This window comes from Haliotis rufescens, unplaced genomic scaffold (assembly GCF_023055435.1).
Source record: "Haliotis rufescens isolate VD_foot unplaced genomic scaffold, xgHalRufe1.0.p SCAF_6, whole genome shotgun sequence".
Classification (NCBI taxonomy): Eukaryota; Metazoa; Mollusca; class Gastropoda; order Lepetellida; family Haliotidae; genus Haliotis; species Haliotis rufescens.
The window spans coordinates 14873976-14893409 of record NW_025964334.1 but is presented as its reverse complement, the minus strand read 5'-3'; the positions used below and the strand labels follow the sequence as shown (position 1 = coordinate 14893409).

Here is a 19434-nt window from a genome sequence, read left to right as displayed (position 1 = left end):
AACACGAGTAGTGATGTAGCATCGTACCAGCGCATGATGGTACAGTGCATATTGAAAATCTGGTCTGAAGACTTTCGCCGAAACACTGCCTTCCACCGAGAACAGGTTCATTGCATCCTCTTTCCCTCTGTTGTATTCCTCTTACACCCACGCCACACGTGGCGAGGCAAGTTTCTGTCCATCCCTGCCATTGTTGCCAACTACCATCAACTAAAACATAAATAGGAGTAGCATATATTTACATATATGTGTTCGGTGAAGACTTGACACACGGGGTTGTTTATGCCATTGGTGTATGTCAGATGGAATTATGGAATTATGGTAGCTAGAGTTGGTCTGTAATATTGACATTCCTCCATTGCTGTAGAAATGGTGACAAAAACTGACGGAAGAACATGCATGTATTGTCATTCAACAATGACGCTAAGACCCAAACCCATTATTCTTCTGATGGGTCTACTATGTATATTAACTCCATATAAGACCCGTGAAGATCCGGGGTAGAATAGGTCTTCAACAACCCATGCTTGTCGTAAGGGGCGACTAACGGGATCGGGTGGTCAGACTCGCTGACATGGTTGATGCATGTCATCGTATCTTAATTGCATGGATCAATGCTCATGATGTCAATCACTGGATTGTCTGGTCCATACTCGATTATTTACAGACCGCCGTCATGTAGCTAGAATATAGCTGAGTGCGGCGTTAAACAAAAAAAGCAACTACATATAATGCCTATGTATGAGCGCAATTGCTAAATATCTTAGCCTGCTAAAGGAGGACCATACAGAATACACATCAATTAGTGAGAGAATGCGCAGATCGTCCCCTCACACAACAAATCACTGGTTTATCCAACTGTGCCTATGACTTGCAACAACATTCACTCACTACACGCTGACACTGCATTTAAATAATTATTCATTTCTTTGTTTGTTTGTTGTTAAACGCCGCACACTGACAAATGCCAGCTATGTGACGGCGGTCTGTACAAAATCGAGTCTCGACCAGACAACCTCATGGTAGACATCATAAGCATAGACCTATACTATCGGGATACGATGACATGCATCAACCAAGTCAGCGAGCCTGACCGCCCGGCTGACTACTGAAGGCCAATTCTAAAGCGAATCTTCACGGATCTGAATATTAATTAAAAATAATATGACTTGACATAGATTTCTATGGCAAATGTGTATATCTATGTAAAAAGAGCAACTTATCATAGCAATACCAAAATAAAAATTAGATATATCGGTCCTAGTCATTTTTGTCATGGGCTCAATAGTGTTTATCACAATTTTCACCAAACCCCTCTTTATGCAATGAATCATCGCACCAACAAAACATGTTCAGACAAGATGATGTTATAAACTAATTTTGTGACAAATATGTAGACAATGCAACAGAAATGTAACTATGAAACTGTGTAGGCTTCATTGAAAATTCGAGGTTCACACACCAAGTAATGAATTGGTGTTGACCCCGTTTTGTATAGTCCATGTACAGCTGGTATCGGTGATGCAGGTCCCGTTTACAACATCGCCCAAAGCTCTCATGTTAATGGCGTAAGTGCTGATGGCATGTCCAATTGTGTATGAGTGTGACAGAGTATAAATAAACAGCTACTTCGTTTGGGAATAAATACAAATATAGACTATTTGCAGATTATCTAAGGCGTGCGTTGACGAAAGGCCGGTCAGGTTTTCAGAGACAATAATCACCTTACAATATTCGAGTGAGTGAGTGAGTGAGTGAGTGAATGAGTGAGTGAGTGAGTCCGCTTTGAACAGGATTACAGTTACATCACGGCATGATGTGAGAGGAAAGCCCAAAGTAAGTTGTGAATATATATTGAATGTTTTTTTATTATCTTTATGACTCTAAGACTAAATACAAAGGGGAACTTACTTGCACAATCGCTCAGTCCACAGTTCACTCTGACTGACTCGGTCAAGGGTCCAGCACAGTTTGCGCCACCACCTGATGGAGGCGGGTTGTCACACCGTCGGGTCCTGGTCTGAGTCTTTTGTTCGGTACTTCCACATGTGACAGGACAAGGACCAGTCCATTGACCCCATTCAGAAAATCCCCCATTCACTGCCGTTACTGTATAAGCAATTACGAAATTACGTTTAGATCAATGTCATATTTCCCTCAAATGTCAAAACGTGTAATAATAACATATACGACGCAAAGGAAGTTAAGAACTACCCGATTATTTCAGATTACTTTACTTAATATGTCATGACATTAGTAACATACAAGGTGTAAAAATACATACCTATCACTGTCAAGTATCCCTTGGACTCTACGCCATTCACCACATAGACATACTCTCCGGAATCCGATGTTTGGATATTTTGAACAGTAATGCGTCTTAAAGTACCAGTGTTCTGTGTAATTGAATACTTTGCACCATTAGTAAGCGGCACGCCGTTCCTAAACCAAGCTCCAGCTGTTGCACCAGGGGATACGTTCACAAGAAAGCTTTGAGAATCGCCCACACTCCTCGTAAAATTATTCATTAGCCCTGAAACGAGATAGAAGTAGAATTTAGACAAGATTGAATACATAAATTCAGGCGTTGTTGAAAATGATCTTCTAATATCAGCTTCAACACTGAGTGTTGATATGAGTATGTGCTGTTCCACGTATGATTCCAAAACAATATTACGCTTTTGTTTACACAGACATTACCGAAAGAGTGTGAGTGTGTACATTTGTTTTATTATATTCATTTATTGCAAAACACGACATCTTACCTAACACCGTAAGTGTAGCCTGTGTGCTTGCTCCATCAACTGAATAATTGTACAGTCCCGCTTGAGAGGTCTGCACATTTGGTATTGTCAGTGACTGTAGGGCTCCGATTGTATTTTTCGTATACCTGTTATCACCTGTCAGGTCAACTCCGTCCCTCCTCCAAACGCCATTAGTGACACCGGGAGGATCGACAAATGTTGTCAATTGTGGGCTTGTGCCAGAAAGGACAGTTACATCTCTCATGTTATTTGTAATAGCAGCTGAAACAAACATGACATGAACATGTCAACTGAATGCGGACCTCAAACAACACATGGCCCAACATGTGTGGGAATGTACAGAAGTATGAAAAGTATAAATCGTGTGCCTGAATGACCTTTTACGTTGGCCATGATGGTTGGTTGGTTTGTTGTTTAACGCCGCACTCAGCAATATTCCAACTTTATGACGGCGGTCTGTAAATAATCGAGTCTGGACCAGACGATCCACGCATCTGGGATAAATGACATGCATCACTAAGTCAGCGAGTCTGACCACCCAATCCCGTTAGTCGCGTCTTACGACAAGCATAGTCGCCTTTTACGGCAAGCATGGGTTTCTGAAGACCTAGGCCATGACATAGAGTGGATAGGATCTTACATCTAGTATTAATCCATTGTTAAATATTTTTATCCTTCCGAAAATTCATAGAGCTTATTTGAAATGGAAACATTTGCAAAACGTACATTCCACTTTTCACAAATAGGAATATATACCTCGGACAGACAGGAATCCTCTTGTCGTGACACCATTCAGATTAAAGGTATATTCTCCTTGATCAGAACTTTGAACATTATTCACAACCAGTCTTCGTCCGGTAGCCGTCTTCGTGATGGTATATCTCGAATTGAATGTATCCACACGTACACCATCTTTCAACCAGAAGCCGTCAGCTGCCTCGGTTGGGGTAACCTGAGTCTCAAAAATGGCGCTCTGTCCAATGCTGCTTGTGACGTTAGATAAAGGGGCTGAAAAGAGAGCATGTTTAATTGATAAATTGGTGTTCAGTTTGACATATTGGGATGCATCTTTGATAAAAACTATTTAGATACACTAAAAATTCTAAATAGATCTTCAAAATCTGCTATCAAAAATGATGTGTTATCAAATTTGTTTGAAAAAGATTCATACTATCATGTCGTTATTTTACATATCCAACTTTGAATTGGCATTCAAAGATTTTATTAGTCAACTTACTGAACACAGTTAACATGGCTTGAGGACTCAGGCTGCCAACGGAATATGTATATGTTCCACCATCTGAGAGTACTACAGAGCCTAAGGCCAGTGACCTGTCTAAACCGTTGGCAGTTTTTTGGAATCTGTTATCAGTAGTCAAGTCGATTCTACTTGGTGTTAATTTTATCCAGGAGCCTCCTGTTGGTTGTCGGTTGAAGCCTACTGTGAATGATGCCGGGCTATTAACCAAGCGTGTAATGCTGACCGGGCGACTGACGACAGACACTGAAACATAATAGCTCGAAATAAAGATTTAGCACAGTTATACATAGTTGTGATGTGTTATTTACCGCTTTCATGCCTTAGATCTGATAACATGTGTGATTGTTTGTGCTTGGTATTACAGTAAACTACGGTAAAAACCAACTCAAAGTAACCACTGGTTTAAGTTCTTTGGTTATGTATTTTGATTAAAATATATACAGCAAATGGCCGGGACATAAAACAGCTCGTTATATCTGTCAGTTCGTTATAAGCGTGTCCGATTTAAACGTAGTTAACTGTATTTTCATTGACAAATAATTGATAAGTTCCATTCAAGTTTAAAATACTTGCCAATGTCACGGCACAAGCTTTGGACAATGCCTTGGACAGTATTGAGTAAATTGCTGAAATCTTCGATTTGAATTGCTGTTGAATTATCCGAGGCAATATCCACCAACTCCTGCTCATAACGTCTCTTGTATGGTGATGATGGGAAGTTAAGCAAAGGATTTACACCAACAGCAAACACTCTTATCCCAGAGTTCTTCGTCTCTAAAGCAGCATCTTTAGTATCTTGTGGATAGTTTGACAAACCATCGGTCATCACAATCATGATGTGTGGGTTACCAGAAGTTTCAGCGTCTAAAAGAGCTTTTGCTCTCCTTATACCAAGATGAGTGAATGTTCCTGAGCTCGGATGTCCAACCACCCGAATTTCATTCGTTAGTAAGTTGATGTTAGAGGATGCGTTGATGACAGCATACACATTATCGCTGTATACCACGACCCCAACTCGTGTGTTGCTGTTGCTGCTGATACTTTCATTCACAAAAGCTATCAACGCATTCCTAACTTCCTCATAACTGGAATTACTGATACTCTCCGATCCATCTACGACAAAGTAAACTGTGTATGCCCCAGTACAACCTGTAAACAAAACAATCATCGTTGAAGAATTTGTAAACGATGCAGGCTATACAGGAGTCACAAAAAACATCATCTGTAAGAATGTATTCATCATAAAGCATATCAAAGGATAATATCATCAACTGAAGGAATAACCCCCCCACTTCTCCCGTGTACTCACCATCTGTGATCTGCGATGTTGTAGAGGTGACACACAAAAATGCAATCCATGCAGCGATTAACGTCCACGTTGCAAACTTCATGATTATCTAGCATAAAAGAAAATACAACGAATACAGTAAACTACGGTTATAACGGACTCAAGGGGACCACTAATTTTAGTTCGATATAACCATAGTTACTTATAAGCATATATATAGCAAATGTACGGGACCAAAAATATTTTCGTTATATCCGTCAGTTCGGTATAAGCGTGTTCGTTATAAACGTAATGTATTTCTAAATATCTTAATACGGACATGAATAAAGATATTGCCTGTGCATGTGTATGCTTTATGTAATGTAAACAAAATGTTGTTTCGTTGAGACATTATAATTCAAACACGTATTCCAAGAAAAAACCGTCGAGCCCCTCCAGAATAACAAGTAGCTTTTCCTGTAAAATGCTATTTATTTGATGTCTTTCATTCTTTATTTATTTAATCGGCGCTAGATACAGATAGATACTTTGGTGCCATGTGACCGGTTCTAAGGTTTTCACATTTGTCGAATCATTTATGACATAAACACAGAGAAATACAACAAATGTTTGCTTGGCGAAACTGTGTGGCCTGTGTTGTCTCCAGTGAATATGGGGCTGTGGGGTAGCCTAGTGGTTAAAGCGGTCGCTCGTCACGCCGAAGACCCGGGTTTGGTTCTCCACATGAGTATATTATGTGAAGCGCGTTCTGGTGGTCCCCAGTCAAACCGAGTATCTACAAAGTGGTTAGCTTACTCTGCCCTACCGGTAAGCACGCGTCCCAAACACATGCATTGACACGTTAGGCGTTCACAATACAAAACGCGGAAACGTATCGTACCAGAAAAAATAGGGAATTACATCGAACATAATTTTTGTCACAGACGCGTCCAGTTTTTTTAAAATGTCTTACAACCTACAACATATAACCTGTTTTGTTTTCAGGAAAAAATGAAACTGTACTCCCACTGTCTTATAAACATACATCTATAACAAACTGTTCATTTACTTAAATGCTTTAACTTATCACAAGAAAAGTAGACGTGTACGATCTCCCAAAGGAGTACTGCACATGTTTAGCACCTGGCTCACGATGCAGTTAGATTGAACTGGTCAAGGTTCTCAGTTTTAGATTACACAGTCCCTAAGCTGCCCCTTCACAGTCACAGTGTGCTGATTGTTAAAGTCACGGTGCATTGAGCGGCCTATACACGGTAACCAGTACCCTTTCATGTGGTAACTTCAATACCAATTCAAATTAACTATATTGATCGGAGGATCAACAGAGGCAGCAAAGCTCGCTGCAATGACAGTGAAATGTATTCATACACCTTTAATGTATGTTTGTTAGTTGTTTAACGCCGCACTCGTGATTGACATCATGAAAATCGATCCACACAATTGGGATACGATGATATGCATCAACCAAGTCAGCGAGCCTGACCACCCGATCCCGTTAGTCGCAGCTTACGACAAGAATAGTCTCCTTTTTGCTGAAGAGCCTATTCTAACCCAGATCTTCACGAGGGTATACCTTGACTGACAACCATTAAACGTATACACTAGGAAGGCAAAACCAATTTTATTCGTCGTACGAGCACTGATCAAACTGTCATGTTGGAGAAACAGTGGATACAACTTTAGTCGATGTCTTTTTAAAACTGTGGCTACATTATATTGGAGTATTTTCATTAAAAATGACAAAAAATGACAACAATACAGGATATGTTCACGACTGTAAGGTTTCTTGGCGTTTGTGTTAATACAATTAAAAAATGATCCGCAAGGAGTGTGTTTAGATTTTTCCACTTTTAGCAATATTTCAGTTGAGCACACCATGGGACCTATGTTTGCATTTACATATTTTAACATGCTTGGTATCGAACCATTGCCACAGCGTGACGAGAGAATTATTCTGTTATGAATTCTGCACTTTTGGTGACGGTTTTTCTAGACCTAGTGTTGACAGTAAACTGCTTGAGGTCCTATCAGGTATACACTAGTTGATGCTTTGGAAATCAGTCATGGAGAACGAAAGTAGAAATTGTTGTGGTGGATATACGAACCTGAATAGCTCAAGCGCTTTATATCAACGCGATCCTTGTCATGTATTACCCTTCACGTTCCAGTACATGTGAGCATACATTGCACTGTGGTCATGCAGTTTAGTCACGTTTATTCACTTTGGTTATGCCGCCTTAGTGTAGTTTCTTGGACTTTAAGCAACTCTCTTGCCATCTGAACGGTTACACTAATTGCAAACCGTTCAGGGAGGATTACAACGGGAAAAGTACATGTTTAAATGCTTTAAAAAAGCACAAGAAATTAAATGTATGAACACACAATGGAATTTAGAAAGAGCTCAAATGTAACAAATGTTATGTTTTGGATAACACTTTCTAAGTAAAGTATAGATTCTCGTAAATTAAATATAAGAATACGGATCACATATGTATTCGCTTCTGGATGCTAGCGATAGAGAACAGTAATATCAAGTGTGCTTTATGTCTTTAAGGGTCGGTGGAAATTAACAGCTTGTATAGGTTCAGGTCCTAAACCAAATATAAGAGGACACACACACATGTACATGTCATAATTACTTCCGTTATAAAGCGACTATGCTTGTCGTAAGAGGCGACTAACGGGATCGGGTGGTCAGGCTCGCTGACTTGGTTGATGTATGTCATCGATCCCAATTGCGTGGATCGATGCTCACGATATTATTCACTGGATTGTCTGGTCCAGACTCGAGTATGTACAGACCGCCGTCATATATCTGGAATATAGCTGAGTGCGGCGTTAAACAACAAACCAAACCAAAACTTCCTTTATATCTATGTTTAAGGATAAGAACCCATATAAGCTGTTCGTTCAACCAGCCATTAAAGACTGTCCAAAAAGCACACTTGAAAGCGCTGTTTTCTGTCGCTGAATAGTTAATTAATAGTCGTCAACCCCTACAACAAACACCTGCCGGATGCAGATTGCTGTGGCCTGCTGGCGTACATTAACTGTGCAAAACGTCTAACGTCATTTGGTTGCAGTAAAACTTCAGTTTTTGCCTAGTGATGTGGTAACTTGTAACCGTACATTTGGAGCAAGGGAAAATTAGAGCTAAGACTGATAAGTGATCCATAACATCTTTACTTCTATTTGCCCAATCTGTTTCGGGAGATAATCAACACAGATGCTCTGGCGTTGAGGTTTAATATATTCACATACTTGACGGATACTTATTTATGAGCTGAGAATGCATTGAAGTGTGCACTTTAAATCACTTTCTCGGTCCCTTGAAGAGTATACAACTCCAGCTGCATGTTAGGCCCTGAAAGGTTTGCATGCACGTTAACAGGTGAGGTGAGGTGAGGTGGGGTGGGGTGGGGCGAGGTGAGGTGAGGTGAGGTGAAATGGGGTTTAACGTCGCGTCCAAGATTATTGCACTTATATAGCGATGTGCATGCACGTGTATGTGTGTGGGTGGCTGCTTGTACTAGTCCGCACTGATGCCGATTTATGGCGCTAGCTCATTGAGATACCATGCCGCAGTTTAACATGAATACCCAACTCAGACACAGTATACTGACTCCGAGCCGACCAGTTCTTGTTTTAGCCCCTTAATGCTAAGGTAACAACAAGTATTATCTTTTGACGTCTTTTGGTATAACGCGGTCGGGGATCGAACCCCGGACCTTCTGCTCTCCGGGCGGACGCTCTACCATTAGACCACGGAGGCGGTCTGCACGTTAACATATCACCAATGTGTACAATACGCCTTTTTGTCCATTGGGAGTTCCCTGAACCTGTACTACTTTACAGAGTGCTGTTATGAATGTATTTTCCTGTGATGGCAAAACGTGAATTTGGGTTGTGTTTATACAGATCATATTGTCAGGACCAGACAATCTAGTGATTGACATCATGAGCATCGATCTACGGAAATGGGCACGATGACATGTATCAACCACGTCAGCGAGTCTGACTACCCGATCCAGTTAGTCGCCTCTTACGACAAGCATGGGTTGGTGAAGGCCAGGATTTTCATTTTCATAGTTATTTTTGACATTCTCTATGAACTCGTTATATAAAAAGGAAAGCCGGCTTAACGAATCACTCCTACCCACTAATATCAGTTGCAAAATATATAGACATTTCTCAAAGACATCACCCGGCACTATGAGTTTACAAACAAAGGTATCACGGAATAACGAGGTGTCACTGTATAGGAACATCGACAGCGTGGTCTGGTGTAATAACGGTTCCCCGGCTAGTAAGTGGTGTTTCAATTCACATTCACAAATTCTCTTTTAAAAACTCTTACTCAAAAGTTATTTGATCAGGGTTTACAGCATTCAAGGCCTTAATACATCTTTCAAAAGGTTTTGTGGTAGACATGTGGAGGATGCTTCCACATTTCACGCATCAGTGTAAACAATTTAGTCAATGCATTTCCATATTCCATATGTATTCCAATGTCTGTTCAAGTGAACACTTAACTTGCCTTTGCACGTGTTTGTGACGAGTGCCAAAGGTGGGGGAGGATACGTTCGCATTTTCGCGAACACCTGGTATCATACTTTTTAATATTGATTCAAAAACACATGCTTATGACATGGTCCTAATCATACAATTGAAATTTATGACTATGGAAATGGTTTAATCGCTATTATTGACAATAAAGATTGATGAATACACGTTGCAGTGATATGCCATGGACAAAATAACATTCGTTTCACAGCTACTTTCGTTGATTAATTTAACCAATATATAAAACCTTGAATATTACTTGACGGATACATTCGATAACTACATTTTTAGATAATCTGTTTTAAGGATAATCTTTGACAAACGAGTATTTCGTGCTCCTCGCGACAATATGTATAGCGAAGCTTCAGTTACATGGCTGGGTGTCGACTGGCCTTTTCGCTCACAGACATATAGCCAGTTACATTCACGCCTAAACAAAAATAGATTCCCCATTTATTAACAATGGAGGAGAGAACATGTACCGGTATTTCTAGTCGTAGTAAATGCTGAGACACCCGTCTCGCCAATCGTGCCCAAACCGGCTTCGGGTGGGGTCAATGCATAATACACCGCATACCGCGAAAACTTCCTTTTGACGTTTTAATAACACGATTGGTGTGAGTGTATCAAGCATTTTAAACACATAATATGGCTACGAATAATATGTCGAGTACATTGGAAGCCCGGTCAATATATAGTACATGTCAATTTCTTAATTGTTATATAATAAACGTATATAATAATGCTATATTGCTCTTCTATTCATCAGATGGAGATAGTTTTCAGTTGGTGTATACCATTATATCAGGTATCCCAATGATCAATATGTGTGACACACAGGGTAACCTAGATCACCATGTACATGCATATCCCACGGACTTTAAGCACCATGAGTTATAGTAAAAAGTAATTAGGATAATTACCTTACAAAGCTACACTATCTTCTAACAGCATTCTTCAGAACGAAAATCCGAAAGTTTGGAGAAGGCTCACGACTGAAACTGAACACAAAATCTCAGTAGGTACTACCGATAAGCATCTCCAGCATCAGATGAATGAGACTGCCGACGATCATGTAGCTCGGGTTATTCGACACACATGGGCAACCTCTTCCGACAGCACCCTTCTTACATCATGGCAATAACAGCGAGAAGCTGACGAAGAAGAGGCCGTACAATGGGGAAGCATGTGCTCACAGAACCGTAAACTGTTTCTGCATTAAGGCAGTGGGACAAGATTCCCTCCCGTTAGCCACCCATTCCATTTGTCCCATTGATTTTAAATTTTCAGGTTATTTCGATATTACCAATACGAACGACTGATTTGACGAAAGCCTCCCAAACCTTATTGGTCATGAAAAATACCCTCATCAATATCCACCTGCTAATACATGATGAAAGGTGGAGAAGATGGATAAATCGTTGTAACTAGAAAATATAACAATGAATAATTACCTTTCGTGTATTAAATCCAATGTTCACGTGTATCCGAAAAGTCTCGAAACATTTTAGAATGGGGAACAGGTACGAAAATGTCCGAAGAATTTGTGTGGAGTCTTCGCTGTGGTGTAGTAGGCGAGGTGACTCCCTCCCCTGTGTTATTATAATAACCAACCTCCACACAAAATACCCGTCGCTCAACAAGGGCCTGCCCGGTTACCCTTCACGCTTTACGCCGAGTAGGAATTGAGGTGGCGGCTCACGGATTGTCGATACAATATTGCAACCTGTTTAGTTGGATGAGCAGTTATGACAGGCTATTAATACATTGCACTTCTTGAAATGCGAAGGCATCAGTCATACCAGCGACTCCCAAAATGAATGGACAAGGGCGCGCCATTTGGCTAGTTTGTATGACAATCTATGATACTGCGGGGGCATTTGAAATTTACATAAAGGTCACTTATAGTAATGCTACAGGCGTGATTTTTTTATTCGAAAACCGGTTTGGGATTGAGTAAGCCTTTAGGTGTGTGCTTAATAGTTACTCCCACTCATGGATAGATAGGCTTTTAAAGTACAATACTAATGTTCTGCGCATTTTATAGATTGGAGTTTCACAAAGCGATTGATATGTCGAGATTTTTGTGTGTGAAATTATTCACGTTACGTAAGCAAGGCAAGTATTCATAGATAACGGTAAGTGATTCGTCACAAGTGGAACTGATTCGTGATTGGAGGTTATTTATCATTGGTGACGTACTAGCAGCGTGAGTAAGTCAGGGCGTAGGACTGAGATTCTTAGGTTGACATGAACAGTGGTGCTAAATCTATACAGAATGGAGCAGGCATTTTTGTCAATACATGTCGTGAGCACTCTTGACACGAGGATTTATGCAATGTCATGGATCTCCGACGCATTAAACACTACGAAGAATTAATATTGTATAATATATTGGAGACGGTAAAAACGTTTTACGAGTTCCGTACTGAGAAATTTCTCACAAAATCCCATCGAAATTTTATGTCACTCAAGGAGAATATTTGCTTTCCTTTCATTCCCTCTGTTGACAAATTTAACGTGTAGAGAATGTGTCAAATTAATAAATCAACAGATTTATGTACATAATCCCAAACTTGATTCCACGGGATATAACGCTTGGATGAGATCACGCAATATCCAAGCAGATATCGCTACAATAAAATTGAATCATTACGCTACACAAGTGCAATGATCTTAAACGCAGTACACAGTACGCAGTATCCATGACACAGGCCATTCACATGTTGATTCGAAACAGAATCTCATTGGTGGCCTAAGCATAGTATTTGTGATGGTTCATCAGAAGGACTGTATAACTTTTCGGTGTGATGCTGATGCTGATAGTGACACATGACTCAAGAGATCATTGTTTAAAGATGTATCAGAGTGCAACCAAACTGAAATGGAAAGATTTTATGAGTGTTTTCGATGGGAGATCATTTTTCAGATTTACAACTTTACCATCTTTGTTGACGTATTTAGCCCCTTGGCTGTCAAGGTGAAAGACCTGTTGAGTTGGATAAGGGCTACTTTGAACAGTCTTTTGGGTAATTGAATATCACAGCGTGTAATCGAAGAAGAAGAAGAAGTTTATTCGGTATCAAAGGCCACATGGCCAAGAGTACAATACATGAGATAAATCTTTGCACACGGACAGGTAGTACAACTGTTATACTATCTCAATACAATATTTATGATACATTATACAGGCAAATTTCTTTTCAAATATATAGCAATATTTTTCATTAGCTTAACATTTTTTGTTGCTACTAGTTGAATAAATTTTGCTCGTGATGGATACTGGTAGTAGTAATAATCAATTACGAATAATGTAGGTGAAAGAAAGGGGTTTACCCCCGGGAAGGTATATACTGCTAATCATAACCATGGCAGTTCTTGGATTCGACCATGGCAGCGGATCCTGTCACTACAAAGGGACGCAACACAGTACAGGGAACTGTAGCGCTGACCAGATCACATTTAAGTTGTTCTTTATACACAAAATTACGCGTCCAGAGCAGTAAAAACTCAGTCCACATGTTTATATAATCGCCAGGTACGCTTTTGAAACACTATACAGGTATTAACATTTCTAGCAAAATGTGAAAATATGTCAATATATGCAAAAGCATATAACCATTATGTTTTGTATCATGTACGGCCAATGACACTACACAATTAAATTCCCTACCGAATACCGGCATGGGTAGTGCTGAATAAAAGATATGCAGAATCTTGAGGGGTGGGAATGGCGATCTACACTTATCACAGGTATAAATGTACACAAATAAAGGTCATTGACTTTGAAATACCTTCTTTATATGAATTAATAACCGTGACTGTTAAGATGGTAGTGACTTTTCAATACGTTTCGTGCAACAAGGTTATAAGAACTTCTTTTGTGTATTGTTTGGTTCACAAACACTGGGCGTATCCGAATACGTATTTATTGCTTGTCACCAGATTATACATATTGTACGTAGGCCATTCTGACAATGTCATTGAAACCCACTCACCAGTATGATCAATTCTATTCATTAATGAAGCGATACATCCTATGAAATGGCAGCATACTTAAGTTATTTCTACGTCACGGTCTATTTGCTATCAGGCTGTATTAGGGCAACTGTTATGGAAATGTCAAATGGCTGGGCTGGGAAGACGCTCAAGTGGCCGCATGAATAATCCACAACCTGTGGGGTAAGACCGTTTGGTCACTATTCTCTGGGGTTGGTTCTGGAAGGGTGTTAACCGCCATATAACTTGTTTAACCCCCTTACCATATCGGGTGCTTTCGACCTACGGTCACCCACCTACGTATTAAATGTTCCATGGACTATATAACAAGCCGTGGAACGATGTTTTCTTACTTTGGTATCCTTACAAATTTACAAATACGAATGGATTACATACATAGATCGCTTCACATACGAATGTTCTTATCAATCAGTTGTGTGATTTAAATAAATCAAAACATTAAAATATCAAAATGAAAAATAAACATGGACGGGATTAGTCGTGTGGTTGGTCTGGTCTTTACTCTAGGTAATACAGTTGATTACAATATTATAAGTGAAAGTCTGATATAAATGCTGCATTGCTGTTTTTGTCAAATCTTTAAGATGACTTCAAAAATTCCTAACCATCATGTAATGTTTTCATATTTGACTGTTTGTTGATTCTGCATCGAGTGCAGGTGAGAGTACATTATCATTGTATGGCGTCATGCCCGAGGTTTAAAGTCACTATTTAGCATAACAAACGTCAAGGTCACAAGCTACAAAACTGCTGCCTAATGTCAGGAGGCAGTTCCGTGTTTGAAAGAGACGGTAGTTCAAGTTGTGCGATGCTTGTTATGAAACATGTGTGAGAAGATCAGCAGATGAATTCATATTTAAAGTTTTGCAGCACTTTGCTGCTGCACTATAAATAAGGAAATAATACGTTCATTGCAAAGCGTTCACATAATCAATATGCTCCATGTGAAAACATGACACGTGTACATGCATGTGTGTATGTGTGTGGTTCATTGTGCACGTGGACACGTTTGGTTGTTGTTTAACTCAGGCGGTCTGTACATAATCAAGTCTGGACCAGTGATTGACATCATGAGCATCTATCTACCCAATTTGGATTTGATGCCTGGACATATAACACCAGGGCATATGCATTGAAAAGCTTACTTGGAATATATGTAAATACATGCATAACGAAAGGTTTTTCAGGTAAGCATAAATAAAAAAACATATGTTCTTTGCTGTGATTGAGGAAGGTTTTCGAAAACGGCGCAGTTCCACTATAGATCTTTTATCTACCATTATCGTATTTTGAATCTGGTAATATTGGGTCAACGTGAGGTTAACTCATTGTCATGTGCAATTATTGTCCTCTCAGTCAGTTCATTACATCCGTTAATTGTTTTTTATCCATGAAACTATATCCAATTTTGTTCTTATCCAGAGTGTTTCCAAAGGTTCACACTAACTCACATAACGTCTTATACCCTGTCTTATCCACAGTATAAAACAAGGTTAAAACGACACAGGTTAAACCGACATCAATTGAGACGCATCGGATTAATTAAGAATAATAACAGAGTTTAACGTAAACATTTTGTCGATACAAAAAATACCATCTGTTTTAACAGAAAGCCTGATTACTCAAATGTTGGTTCATATAAAGCGTAGAACAAACACGTCATTGCATATTGACTGAACTGTATGGTGACACTTTACGCAAACATAGGCAAGCCAAAACGTCATATTATGATATTAAACAACCTATGAGCTCAAAACGGTTGCGAATTTACATTTAGCGCTCTGCAAATATATACCTTTTCAAAGCGAAGTCTGTCGGACGTATTTCAAATATCGTGAGATACGATTTTATTGCTTGCAGGCACCATACTTTGATATGGAATAGAATTTGAGAGTGATATTCTCGAGCGATAAACTACCATTACTAATTCTGCCCACGGCCAGAACTGATTGAATGGAGCATAGACGTGTCTGACAAATACCACACATTTTGTATAGCGCGGTACGAACCAACACAACCTGTTTATGGGGATGGGAGCGGAGAAAAGAAGGCGGGAGGGCGTTTTTCCCATACACTTAATATCAATAACCAACCCACTACACAAAAGCTTGTGTGGCTACATTGTGAGGAACACGCTCTCTTAAGGGTAATGCATACATACTATTTCATCACTCTCGTTCGCAATGCTGGGCAAATATAAATGTTCCAGCAAAGCGAAATGCGGGTTGCCAGTTACATCAATTACTTAAGGGTGTAAACAATCGCCATTCAAAGAAGGGTATACACTCATTCATTTCTAGGCTAAAAGCAAACACAAGCTGTTGCTACCACAGTAATACGCCGGCGAATAGATTAAGGCCATATTTGTAAATATGTAAATCACGATGATCTTGACGACGGATTATTTTCATCAAAAAGCGACATGTTTCCATCTATTTTCAAATAAACTTCCGCTGTTGTGTTGCATGTTTTGCTAATTCCAGAAACAGTTCTTAAACTGACTTATATTAATAGTATATACATATGATATATGATATATTATATATTTATATAATGTATTCGAGGACGAATATTGGATATTAGTTCAGTGTTTTATTCGCAATATAAACATTATCATACACTAAAAATGTCACTTAAGCCGTTAGTTAGTAGAACCATTTATGACGATGTTGTCATGAAGGGATATCAATAATATATTTAACTGGCTTCTCTTTCCACGTCCTGCTGTGTCAGCAGAAACCAGTGAACGATTCTAAATAAACAGCTTGTGCGTATGTGTTGAACACGGGGATCTATCAATTATCTTCATGTGTAGTAATTGTCAAGTACTACTAGTAATGTCTGTTATATTCTTGCTTATAAAGACAATACTGACTACTAAAATCTTCAATAAAGATATTTATGTATTCTTTCGGAACATTACCGACACGTATTGAAGTCTCTTCACTCATATCTGTGAATATGAATATATTATGAACCAAGGTTACCATTTTTACGTGTTTTAACAGGTGTTAAACCATGTTTTTTTTGTAACCCGTCGTAATACTGATTATGTGGCCTATCAAATGCACATTTCAAAATTGAAAGTTACAGATGTTTGGGAGCATTCTTTGAAAGGGTCATGAACTCCTTCCCCAACCACGGACTCACACTGCCAGGGGGCTCGGTTCACGGGGACAGCGGACGCGCACAACAACAACAAAATGGCGACCCCTGGTCCGAACTGTCAGATACCCGGCTCATTCTCGTTATGGCTCATTTGATTCATGAGTACTCAGAAAAATCTGGTCGAGCGCTCCCACAAAATTCCCATCTACCACCCTCAAAGCCCCCTGACCCTCATTCCTCTCCCCCACACACCAACACCCCCAGACATTTCACTTTATTGTGTCCTCTGACACCGACGCAATAGAATATATTTTATGAGCGCTTCGTCGACATCACTCTATTTCAAATAAGTTGTGAAACTGGGCATGGACGGTATGTCTTTGATCCGTGTGCTCGACGTCGTAATGAAATATGAAGGTGAAACTCCTTCAGAACACACCGTGCGTATTTGAGTCCGATGTTTTAAGGTTAGAATGCGAAGTAAGCTCTTTTTAAGGTGCAGACTCATGACAGTTCTCACGCGGTTGGTGACGAGTTTCATTACCTTTTTCTGGTGTGAACCTCCTCTCCAGTGGCAGTCTATGTACATACCTAAAGACCTCTCCGAATAGCCTAATATATTTAAATTGAAACAAAAATGTTTATCGAGCATAAGAGCTAAATATATAAAAATCTTGTCCAAATTCATCAATACCATCTGTGTATGAGATACGTGTTATTTTAATTTTGCAATATTTCATTAAACTCCATATGCATATATATTAAGTATTTGCACAATAACCGTCATCTTGGTTATTATTATTATTATTATTATTATTATTATTATTATTATTATTATTATTATAATATATGAATTTATATTCTACGTTTTTCTGATGTACCACCGTTGGCGGGGCTTTCTGAGAATAAATTGAAACTGGACAACGCAGACTCGTGACAGTCTGAGGTTGACCATGATTACCATTATCATGATGTTAGTACCTCCTTGACAACGCAGGCTCGTGACAAAACAGTCTGAGGTTGACCATGATTACCATTATCATGATGTTAGTATCACCTTGACAACGCAGGCTCGTGACAAAACAGTCTGAGGTTGACCATGATTACCATTATCATGATGTTAGTACCTCCTTAACAACGCAGATTCCGTGACAACACAGTCTGAGGTTGACCATGATTACCATTATCATGATGTTAGTACCTCCTTGACAACGCAGGCTCGTGACAAAACAGTCTGAGGTTGACCATGATTACCATTATCATGATGTTAGTACCTCCTTAACAACGCAGATTCCGTGACAACACAGTCTGAGGTTGACCATGATTACCATTATCATGATGTTAGTACCTCCTTGACAACGCAGGCTCGTGACAAAACAGTCTGAGGTTGACCATGATTACCATTATCATGATGTTAGTATCACCTTGACAACGCAGGCTCGAGACAAAACAGTCTGAGGTTGACCATGATTACCATTATCATGATGTAAGTACCTCCTTGACAACGCAGACACGTGACAAAACAGCCTGAGGTTGACCATGATTACACGACGTGGGTCCATCGGTTGCTTCAAAAGTTCCCATTTATAGTCATGATGTAAGCAATGTTATAAACTGTATACCTGTTCTTTGATTATGTTAATCATATGGGTGAAGTACTGACGACGTGACTACAAAACTCCTCACTCTTTGATTATGACGACTTACAGATAAAATTACGGGCTACGAGAAATAGGTGATGACATGCGAATGGCTACTTGTAATGACTGAAGAGTCTGATTTTTCTCTTGCATTGACAAATAATATTTACAGTTGACACAACTGACACAATTTGTAACAGACAACCGCTTTGCAGTGTTATATTTTCCGATAAACAACGACCGCGAGTCGTTAATTACTCATATGAGATATCAACATTGTGTTAGTCTCTTTACACCCGTGACGATCTTGGGTAGACTAGGATTTTAGCAACCCATGCTTGCCGAAAAGGCGACTATGCTTGTGGTAAAACCCGACTTTGTGTTCGTCAGGCTCGCTGACTTGGTTGATGCATGTCATCGATCCCAATTGCGTGGATCGATGTTCATCATGTCAATCACTGGATTGTCTGGTCCAGACTCGATTATTTACAGATCGCCGTCATATACCAGGAATTCTGCTGAGTGTGGCGTACAACAACCAACCAACTATAGTCTCACTGAAGATGTTAGTACCTTTGTACCTTTGATACGCCTTACATACCCGGAGAGCAATTCGGGGTGGTTCTTAGCCTCCCTGGTGTTCGGAATTAAGGAGACAAAACAGGGGCTGGTTAGTCAGTATACTGTCTCTGAGTGGGATGTCCATGTTAACTTAGACATGGGATCTCAGCTGGTTAACAATATAAAACCGACCGGAGTTAGTCCGGACTGGTACAAGCAGCACAACCC

General features: G+C 39.7%; 1 protein-coding gene across 1 annotated transcript in view; it reads right to left on the bottom strand.

Annotated features, from left to right (window-relative positions):
- Positions 1-19434, bottom strand: part of LOC124135428 (SCO-spondin-like) — an 87443-nt gene that overhangs the window by 43620 nt on the left and 24389 nt on the right. The window contains exons 10-18 of the mRNA XM_048385996.1: positions 11332-11534; positions 5336-5423; positions 4600-5175; positions 4003-4269; positions 3522-3773; positions 2766-3026; positions 2285-2533; positions 1912-2109; positions 28-210 (exon numbers count right to left, since the gene is read on the bottom strand). Of these exons, the coding sequence (XP_048241953.1) occupies positions 28-210; positions 1912-2109; positions 2285-2533; positions 2766-3026; positions 3522-3773; positions 4003-4269; positions 4600-5175; positions 5336-5423; positions 11332-11534 (2277 nt within the window). The remainder of the gene's footprint in view (positions 1-27; positions 211-1911; positions 2110-2284; positions 2534-2765; positions 3027-3521; positions 3774-4002; positions 4270-4599; positions 5176-5335; positions 5424-11331; positions 11535-19434) is intronic.